We start from the raw sequence: 9,757 nt of genomic DNA, 5'->3' as shown, positions 1-9,757 counted from the left end.
GAAAACTACAGTTGGTGTGACTTATACACTGTGGTTAACAGCAATACTATAATGTCCTTGCGTCAATGCCAAGCTGCACTGTGTTGATAATGGAGCTGTATGGAAACAGTGTGCCAAATGTACACTGCGGACCATACTGGTGCTAATAGTCTGATGATATTGTCTCATAATTTATAACAAATGTTCCACCAAGGTGTGGGAGTTGTATGGGAAATCTACACATCTGTATGATTGTTTTGTAAGTTCACACTATCCGTAACAAAAATATATTTAAAAAAATAGTATGGGTTGGGGGAAAAATACACCAAATGTAAGCTAAGGACTATAGTTGGTAGTAATATTTTGACGATGCTTTTGCATAGTTTGTAACAAATGTTTCACAACAATGCAAAGAGTTGGTGCAGGGGTGATGTATGAGACCCCTGGGTGGTGTTATGTTTATTTTGTAAATTCGCAATCTTTACTACACACTTATTGTTTACACATGTTCATGTATCAATGATATACTTCAACCAAAAATTTAAAAAAAAAACACATAAAGAGCAGATAACAAGCAAAAAATAATGAGTAAGACAGTGAGCAAATCAACAAGCAGACAACAAGCAAAAACAAGCAAGCGGGGAGTAGATAGATGTGGCTCCAAGCAGTTGAGCTCCACCTCCCACGAGAGTCCCAGGTTCGGTTCTGGAGCCTCCTAAAGAAAAAACAGACAACAAGCAAAAAGCCAATGAGCAGACAACCAGCAAAAAGAGCAGACGAGCAAAAAGAACAAGCAAACAGACAAGGGAGCCATTGCCGGGGGTTGGGGTGGGGTGGGGGTGGGGAGGTATTAAAAAAAAAAAATTATGTTGAGTGAAGCAAGCCAGACACAAAAGGACAAATACCGTGTTACTGTGAAGTAAACATATTGTGCAACTTTTTTTTTAAACTCCTTCCCCACATAATTCCGAGCTGTGCCGCCCACAGGAGGCATTTTTGCCGGGGATTTGGAGGGCGGGGGCCGGGCGCGGCCCTGCTCTTCCTCTTGGTCAGGTTGGCGGGTGTCCTGGGCCAGGTCCCCACCGCGCGGCCTTCTGCCTCGTCATCCAAGCCCCTCGCCGCGGCACCGGGCAAACCAGGCGGGCGCCGCCGGGAAGCGGCCCCTTCCGAGGCCCCTGGGGCCGGCCGCGGACACGCTCTCGGCAAAGCCAAACCAGGGGCGTCCACCCAGTAACTGGCCCAGAACCTTCTGGGCGCCGGCTCCAGGGCGCCGGGAGGAGGCGGCCGGAGGGCTCCAGGCGCGCTGGCCCGGGCGGCGGGTCCCCAGGCCGCCGTGGGTGCTCCCGGCCCAGGGCCGTGTCGGGGGCCGCCGCGCAGGACGATGCCCGAGTGGGCGGGAGTCGGGCTCTGGCCTCGGGGGTGCTGAGGCCAGCAAATGACTCTGAAATCGTCCCGGAAACTTGTCCTGGGCCAGCCACTCTGAATTATTTCAGAATAAAAGTTATTCAAAAAGCACTTGAGAGTTGGCGCGGCGCAGGGGCGCTGGGGGGCCGGGGGCTGTTTCCAAAGGCCGTCTTGATTTTGGCCTTGGGGTGCGCTCGGCGGCTCCCCTCACCGTTCCCAGGCGCAGATGCTGGCGAGGGCGCTGCGCGGGGTGCTGCTGTGAACGGTGCGGGGGCGCCGACCCCTTCTCCAGTCAAGTCGGGGCCTGTGACCCCCACCTCGGAGAGGCCGGGTAGGGTGCCGCAGCCCTGCTGGTGTGTCAGCGGGCACGCAGCCCCTTGCTGGTCTCGGGGGTGCCGTGGCCGGCGCGGCTGATTCACACCTGCCCTTGCTCAGCCCCCGCGGCCCTGGACCTCCCTTTAAAAGTCAAGTCTAAGCGGGGGCGGCGTCAGCACGCAGCTTGAGGGGGGGCCCCTGCTCAAGGCCTGGGAGGCCCCAGTGGGGACTTTTTTGGGGGACGGGGTTAGACCAGGGGACCCCTGGGGGGCCCCGGCTTCCCTGCCCTACCGCACCCGGGAGTGCCCTGGACGCGGCAGCCTCAGCTGCGGGGCATCGGGCCTAGCCGCACGCCCTGCCAATCTGCCAGGAGGAGGGGAGGACCCGAGGGGCGGGGGGGCCCCCCGAGAAGCACCGTGGCAGGGGCAGGAGTGCAGGGCCTTTCCGTGTCCACAGAGGGAGACGCTGGGCCGGGCAGGTGAGGGTCAGGTGTGGGGGTAGGTGAGGGCAGGTGGAAACAGGTAGGGGGGAGATGAGGGCCAGGCGGTGGCCAGGCAGGGTCACACAAGGGCAGGTGAGGGCAGGTGGGGACAAGCAAGGGGTCTGGGCAGAGGCGCCAGGTGAGAAACTTCTGGAGCCGCAGGGGCTCCCCTGGGCAGGGGCTGGGTGGTGCTGGGGTCCTTGCGGTGAGAGGCGAGCCTCAGACAGCACCCCCGAAGCACCCGGCCTGGGGCTTGCAGGGGCAGCGGGGGGGGACGGACACAAGCCAGAGAGGCCCAGCCCTGCTGCTCCGTCTCTGGGGGTGCGCCCCCGCCCCCCCCCCAGGGGCTGCAGCCTGACACAGGGTGCAGGCACTCCCAGAGACCTGGCGGGGCTGGTGTGGGCGGTCCACCCCTTCCCCGGGCACGGCCGCCTGGCCTCGGCCTGCTGGACCCCCCCACCCATGGTAGGGCCGGGTCCCGTTCCCGTAGAGCGGGTGTCCTGGGGCGCTGCTTCTGTCCAGGCGAGGGGAGGGAGGGCCCGGCCCCCCCCCCCGTGAAGCCCCGCGCCCCAGCCCCCCCCACGGCACAGGCGCACATGCACACACACGCAGTTAGAGCCTTTCCCAAGATGCAGGGCGAGGCTCCTGGCCGGAGTCCCCCCTGGCAGCCTGCAGCAGCCGGTGCCCAGGGGCCCGGCCCCTCCCCTGCACCCTGCCCCTCCCGGCCGCCCTGCTCCAAGCCCTGGCCCGCCCCCCCCAGCCCCCCGGCACCCAGGGCTATAAAGCGCTGGGTCACCCCCACTCACCCACAGGCTCCCGGCACGATGCAGCTGAATTTCAGTGGGCTGCGCGCCCTGGTGACGGGGGCTGGGAAAGGTGGGTGTGAGCCAGGCGGGGGCTCCCAGGGGCCCCGTGGGCCTCTTGCAGCCCTCCCCCACCCACCCGCGGTGGCCTCCTCGGGGGCCGCCCCGACCTGCCTGCTCCCCGAGGCTCCCCCGACCCTGGGCGGGTGGGCCTGGCAAGAGGGTCCTGCCGCCCGGTCGACTGGGGCCCAAACCAGAACCCCCCTGCCCCCCGGGCCGCCGCCCCCTGACCAGCGCCTGCTTGCAGCCGGTCTCCTGGGCAGCCGGGCCTACGCCCCCCGCCCCCGTGCCCCAAATCCGGCCCTGACCCCAAGGGGCCCATCTGCCCGCAGGCATCGGGCGGGACACCGTGAAGGCCCTGCAGGCCCATGGGGCGAGGGTGGTGGCCGTGAGCCGGACCAACAACGACCTGGTCAGCCTGTCCAAGGAGGTGAGGCGCGGGCCGGCCTTGCCCCGGGCCGGCGGCGTGGGCTCTGGGCCTGCCCCCACCACGCCACCTCCCCACAGTGCCCTGGCATCGAGCCTGTGTGCGTGGACCTGGGCGACTGGGAGGCCACGGAGCGGGCGCTGGGAGGCATCGGCCCCGTGGACCTGCTGGTCAACAACGCCGCCGTGGCCATGCAGCAGCCCTTCCTGGAGGTCACCAAGGAGGCCTTCGACAGGTGGGGTGTGGGGGGCACGCCGGCGGGGCAGCTGCCGGGGCCGTGGCCAGAGCCTGTTTGACTGGGTGTCTGGCTCTCCTGTCCTCCAGGTCCTTTGACGTGAACCTGCGCTCCGTGTTCCAGGTGTCTCAGGTGAGCCGGTGGGAGGGTGGGCCCAGCGCTGGCAGGGCACAGGTGGGGGGGGTCAGCGCCCCCTCGGCCCAGGTGAGCCGGCGGGGCACAGGTGCAGGGTCAGCGCCCCCCTCGGCCCAGGTGAGCCGGCGGGGCGCAGGTGCGGGGTCAGCGCCCCCTCGGCCCAGGTGAGCCGGCGGGGCACAGGTGCGGGGTCAGCGCCCCCTCGGCTCAGGTGAGCCGGCGGGGCGCAGGTGGGGGGGTCAGCGCCCCCTCGGCCCAGGTGAGCCGGCGGGGCGCAGGTGTGGGGTCAGCGCCCCCTCGGCCCAGGTGAGCCGGCGGGGCGCAGGTGGGGGGGTCAGCACCCCCTCGGCTCAGGTGAGCCGGCGGGGCACAGGTGCAGGGTCAGCGCCCCCTCGGCCCAGGTGAGCCGGCGGGGCGCAGGTGTGGGGTCAGCCGCTGTGGCTTCCAGATAGTGGCGCGGGGCCTGATCGAGCGCGGCGCACCTGGCTCCATCGTGAACGTGTCCAGCATGGTGGCTCACGTCACCTTTCCCTACCTGAGCACCTACAGTGAGTGCCTCCGCCCGGCCGCCCCCTCCACCGCCCGGCCCGTGCAGGAGCCGCAGGCTCGGGGGCTCCAGGGCCACCGTCCCCGGGGTTCTCAGAGCCCTGACCCCCCCAGGTTCCACCAAGGGCGCGATGACCATGCTGACCAAGGCCATGGCCTTCGAGCTGGGGCCGCACCAGGTAGGCGAGCGGCAGGGGCGGCGGCCACACGAGGCCCCGGGCGGCGGGCAGGGCTGTGGGTGCTGAGCCCCCGCTCCCCCCCAGATCCGCGTGAACTCCGTGAACCCCACGGTGGTGCTGACCGCCATGGGCCGCCAGGTTCTGTACGACGCTGAGTTCGCCCAGAAGCTGAAGGAGCGCCACCCCCTGAGGAAGTTCGCAGGTCAGGCCAGCCTGCGGGGCAGGGGGCGGCGGGGACGCCAGGGGGCCGAGCCGCGCTGCCTGCCCCCCCACTGCCCGCCTACCCTGCACCCTCCCTGCTGTCCACCCCACTGCCCGCCCACCCCTCTGGCCGCCCCCCCATTGCCCACCCGCCCCGCACCCACCTGCCCCACTGCCCACCCCGATGCCCACCTGCCCCGTGCCCACCCGCCTCGCTGTCCACCCCACTGCCCGCCAGTCCTGCACCCTCCGCACTGCCCGCCCACCCTGCTGGCCACCCCTCCACTGCTCACCCTGCACACATCTGCCCCACTGCCCACACCCCAATGCTCACCTGCCCTGTGCCCACCCGCCTCACTGTCCACCCCACTGCCCACCCGCCCACGCCCGCCCATGCCCGCCCGCAGAGACGGAGGACGTCGTCAACAGCATCCTCTTCCTGCTCAGTGACCGCAGCGCCTCCACCAGCGGCGGGGGCATCTTGGTGGACGCCGGCTACCTGGCGTCTTAGAGCTGCCAGCTGGGAGCCTCGGCCCGTCCCGCCCCGCCCTGACTAGGCAGCCCCCCCACCGGTCCCCACCCCCACCCCATGGCCAAGGCTGTGCTGGGGTCTATGTGCCTAAATAAAAATGGAAGCCCTTCTCCCCAAACAGCGTGTTCCGAGCGAGGCCGGGGAGGGGAGGCACAGGACTGGGGGGGTGCACAGGACTGGGGGACACAGGACTGGGGGAGGCACAGGACTCGAGGGGGGAGACACAGAATTGGGGGAGGCACAGAACTGGGGGGAGGCACAGAACTGGGGGGATGAGCACAAGACTGGGGGGAGGGGGAGGCACAGGATTGGGGGGCACAGGACTGGGGGGTACAGCACTGGGGGTGGGGCACGCCTTCACCTTCCATGAAACCCGACTCCACTGCAGACCCCGCCTGGAGACCACAGGCAGTAATTCCTCCACACACATACCCCCCACTCTGCCCCCTCCAGGGCAGGGGGAGGCCTGCAGCCAGCTTTCCCCCCTGGCCCCCCGCCCAGCGGTCCTGGCTCTGACCTCTGCCTGTGGGGAAGCACAGAGGGGCTGGGGTGGGGGCACACACCCCCTGATCTCGCCTAGGGAAGGGGTGCCCGGGGGCTCTGCCTGGGTGCAGGGGGGTGGATGGGGCAGAATCTGGTTTGTCCACCCCCAGGGAATCAGGCTCCAGCCCTGGGCACCCCCAAAACCCCCCACAGGAGGGCAGCCCAAGCCGGGAGGGGGGGAGGGCTGTCTGCAGGAGTTGCTGATGTGAGCACAGACCCAGGGACACGAGGTGCCCCCAGCCCTGCACGCCGGCCAGCGTGAGGGTATCCAAGGCCGAACGGGCCTGGGCCAGGCCCTGGCAGAGTGCCAGCCTTTGGGGGAGGTGGGGGATGGGGTAAGGCCAGAGGAGGGAAAGGGGCTGGGGGGCCCAGTGGGCCTAGGGCACTTCTGAGCAGCCAGTCGGGCCTGCCGGACACAAGCGAGGGGGGCTGGGCACTGTCCGGGGGGCGGGTCACTGCGGGGATTGGGCTGATGGCGGGTTGCGGGGTGGGCGCGGTGTTCCCCTCGGCCTCTGTGGGCAGACGGCAGGCTCGCGGCCAGGGGTGGGCTCCGCGCGCCCGTCCTCCCGGGCTTCTCAGGTGCGCGGCTCCCGCACCACTGGTCCCGCGGCCTCCAGCCTGCCTCCTCTCGGGGCCTAACGCCCCAGGTGCCCCGCGGACCCCACCACTGCCAGAGAAGACCCCTCGGGCGCGCACGCGCACGCCTGTAACCAGCCCGGAAGCCTCCAGAAGCGACCCGAGTCCCGTCGGCCGCCCCCTGCCCAGCCTGCTAACTTGGGAGAAGCCCCGGAGCCAGCGCGGACTCAGCTCCCCGCGGAGCCCGGGGGGCAGCTGCCTCTTCTCCAGGCCCATCCGGTCCCGCAGATCCCCCTGCGCCAGGTCCTCCACGGAAACACCCCGCGTCGCCCCGACCGCGCAGGCTCTTCCGGGCGTGCACACCCCATCGGGTTTGGGACAAGCTGGGTGCAGGCGCCACGCCCGCAGGCCCCGCCCCGCCCGCCCGCAGGCCCCGCCCCGCCCGCAGGCCCCGCCCCCGGCCAATCGCCGCCGCGGGACCCGCCTCGTTTGCACGGCCCCGCCCCGCCCCCAGCCAATCGCCCCCGCGGGACCCGCCTCGTTTGCATGGCCCCGCCCCGCCCACGGCCAATCGCCCCCGCGGGACCCGCCTCGTTTGCACGGCCCCGCCCCCCACAGGCCCCGCCCCCACGGGCCCCGCCTCGTTTGCACGGCCCCGCCCCGCCCCCAGCCAATCGCCCCCTCGGGACCCGCCTCGTTTGCATGGCCCCGCCCCCAGGCTGCCCGCCGCCTTCCGATTGGCCCGCCGCCCTCCGCCCCGCGCGCCCGGAGCTCCAGTCCCGCGCCCCGCGCGCGCGGCCGGACTCGCGGGGACATGGAGCCGGGGCTCGCGGGCCGCCGGGCGCTGGTCACCGGCGCGGGCAAAGGTGGGTGCGCGGCGCGCGGGGCGGCGGGCGGGAGACGACGAGAGCGCCGCGCTGAGCTCGCTCCCCGCAGGCATCGGACGCGCCACGGTCCAGGCGCTGCACGCGGCGGGCGCGCAGGTCGTGGCCGTGAGCCGCACCCGGGCCGACCTGGACAGCCTGGCCCGCGAGGTAGGCGCCGCCGGCCCGGCGCGGCCCGGTCCTGAGCTCGGCGGGCCGGGAGCGGGGAGCCGGGAGCGGGGCTGGCCTGAGTGCAGGGCGCGGGGCTGACCCGGGACCCCCAGCAACCCCTCCGCAGGGCCTGCGCCCCCGCCCCCCCGGGGGCCAGGAGGGCGGCGAGGAGCCCCGGGCTTGGAAGGAAGCCAAATGGCTGCGGAGCAGGCGGGGACCGGAGGTCATGGTGCAGCGAGGAAGTGGACGGGGTGGAGGCGGGGCCAGGCCAGCTCCCCGCCCACCCCCACCTCCACCCCCACTCAACCGCTGGGTCACCCTCGGGCGGCAGAGGCCCACGCGGGCCCCCTCTCGGGCAGGGAACTCTGTTAGCTGTCCCCGCTCCTGCATTCCAGTGCCCGGGAATCGAGACCGTGTGCGTGGACCTGGGCAACTGGGAGGCCACGGAGCGGGCTCTGGGCAGCGTGGGCCCCGTGGACCTGCTGGTCAACAACGCCGCCGTGGCCCTGCTGCAGCCCTTCCTGGAGGTCACCAAGGAGGCGTTTGACACGTGAGCCCCTGGGGGAAGCCCTGGGGGAGGGGCTGCCCCCCGCAGCTGCCCCAGCCCCTGACCGGAGTCTGCCCGCTGGCCTCCAGGTCCTTCGACGTGAACCTGCGGGCTGTCATGCAGGTGTCCCAGGTGAGGTGCCCGGCCGGGCAGGGCTGAGAAGTGGCGGTGGTACCGGCACTGCCTGACCGGCCCCTGCATTTCCAGATCGTGGCCAGGGGCTTGGTGGCCCGGGGGGCTCCTGGGGCCATCGTGAACATCTCCAGCCAGGCTTCCCAGCGCGCCATCGCCAGACACAGCATCTACTGTGAGTGAGGCGCCCCCAGCTCCCCCCCCGCCCCGTCCACCCCACCCCGGGTGGGCCCTGCCCCTCCCCGCCACGGGCTTGGCGCTCGCCCTCCTCCCCTCCTCCCAGGCTCCACCAAGGGTGCCCTGGACATGCTGACCAAAGTCATGGCCCTGGAGCTCGGGCCACACAAGGTGAGCCCCCCGCGCCTCCCACCGCCACCTCGCACGCCCAGGGCGCCGGGCCGTCCTCGCCGACCCGCTGCCCTCCTCCGCAGATTCGCGTCAACGCGGTAAACCCCACGGTGGTGAGCACACCCATGGGCAAGGCCAACTGGAGTGACCCCCAGAAGGTCAAGGCCGTGCTGGACCGCATCCCACTCGGCAGGTTTGCCGGTGAGTTGGGTGGGGGCCTGGCCCGAGTGGCCGAGGAGGCGTGGGAGGGCGGGGCGTGCAGCCCCTCCACCGGCGCCCCTGCCCCCTGCCCCCTGCAGAGGTGGAGAACGTGGTGGACAGCGTCCTCTTCCTGCTGAGTGACCGCAGCGGCATGACCACGGGCGCCACCCTGCCCGTGGACGGGGGCTTCCTGGCCACCTGAGCCTTCACCTCCAGCTCCCGGCCCGACCCTGTACGTCCCTCCAATAAACACGTTCCTTCTGCCCGGGCTGCGTGCTGACTCCTGCAGGGTGCTGGGCTGGGTGGGGGTCCCACGGAGGGAGGGACCACGCGACTCACATTTGCAGCCAGGTGGCCGCCTGGCTCCCGGGCCCATGGCTTTTGGGCCTGGCCAGCTCCTTGGCAAGGGCAGGAGGCAGGACCTTTCCAAAGGTCACGGCGGTGAGTGTGGCCACGGCCTTCAGCACGGTCCAGGGACCGGCTCTGCATGTGATTCCAGCCGACACGAATGCTGGTGGACGTCCCTGCAAGTCAACGCCTACGACAAACCTGAGGACCCGAGGACGAGCGTGGGGGCATCGCTCAGTTGTCGGGGACACGGGCAGCTGCTTGGCTGGGAATCCTGGGAGCGAGTTTCCTCAGCTCCGTGTGACTCCCGGGGTAAAGGGCTCTCCCCGCGGGAGCTCACCCAGCTGCACCGCTGTCCGCACCCCTCTGTCTAGCGAACTCAGCTCTTGGCACCCCGCGCCCCGGTTACAGAGCTGGCCTGTGGCCGCGGAGAGGTTCTCCCGTGGCTGAGTTCAAGCCGCCCGTGAGACGCCACTGAACGTGGAGCTGGGAAGAGATCTGCCGCGGCCTGTGACGGTCGAAGTGGAACCCGGGTTACCCCAAGAGCACAAGATCATTCAGGAAGGGGCTTCCGAGTGTTTATTAGTTAGGTTTTAATACAACTCACCTAACTGCAAGTTCACAGAGTTTAGTTTTCAATTGTGGCTGCTGAGCAACCCTGAGTGGTAAGATGCCCAAAAACCTCGCCGTGGGCTCTAGGTGCCACCCGCCCCTGGACTGGAGCCGTGTGG

General features: G+C 69.2%; 2 protein-coding genes and 1 long non-coding RNA gene across 3 annotated transcripts; 2 read left to right on the top strand and 1 right to left on the bottom strand.

The window, feature by feature from the left end:
• Positions 1 to 395: 395 nt before the first annotated feature.
• Positions 396 to 6,787, bottom strand: LOC131275119 (uncharacterized). The gene is made up of 2 exons (XR_009182577.2): positions 6,615 to 6,787; positions 396 to 694 (listed from the first exon to the last, which is right to left on the bottom strand). It is a non-coding gene; the product is annotated as an uncharacterized lncRNA (long non-coding RNA).
• On the top strand, positions 2,950 to 5,414 carry LOC101414933 (carbonyl reductase [NADPH] 2). The gene is made up of 8 exons (XM_058284932.1): positions 2,950 to 3,055; positions 3,375 to 3,472; positions 3,550 to 3,704; positions 3,794 to 3,836; positions 4,288 to 4,387; positions 4,500 to 4,564; positions 4,649 to 4,766; positions 5,173 to 5,414. Exons 1-8 carry the CDS (start codon positions 3,004 to 3,006, stop codon positions 5,274 to 5,276), a joined length of 735 nt encoding a protein of 244 aa, XP_058140915.1. The 5' UTR covers positions 2,950 to 3,003; the 3' UTR covers positions 5,277 to 5,414.
• A 376-nt stretch (positions 6,788 to 7,163) lies between the features above and the next one.
• LOC101414475 (L-xylulose reductase) lies at positions 7,164 to 8,943 on the top strand. The gene is made up of 8 exons (XM_058284931.2): positions 7,164 to 7,282; positions 7,353 to 7,450; positions 7,846 to 8,000; positions 8,087 to 8,129; positions 8,205 to 8,304; positions 8,413 to 8,477; positions 8,561 to 8,678; positions 8,777 to 8,943. Exons 1-8 carry the CDS (start codon positions 7,231 to 7,233, stop codon positions 8,878 to 8,880), a joined length of 735 nt encoding a protein of 244 aa, XP_058140914.1. The 5' UTR covers positions 7,164 to 7,230; the 3' UTR covers positions 8,881 to 8,943.
• Positions 8,944 to 9,757: the final 814 nt, after the last annotated feature.

Source organism: Dasypus novemcinctus, chromosome 21 (assembly GCF_030445035.2).
Source record: "Dasypus novemcinctus isolate mDasNov1 chromosome 21, mDasNov1.1.hap2, whole genome shotgun sequence".
Lineage (NCBI taxonomy): Eukaryota > Metazoa > Chordata > Mammalia > Cingulata > Dasypodidae > Dasypus > Dasypus novemcinctus.
The sequence above is the reverse complement of the archived record's forward strand: the minus strand, read 5'-3'. Positions and strand labels throughout refer to the sequence as shown.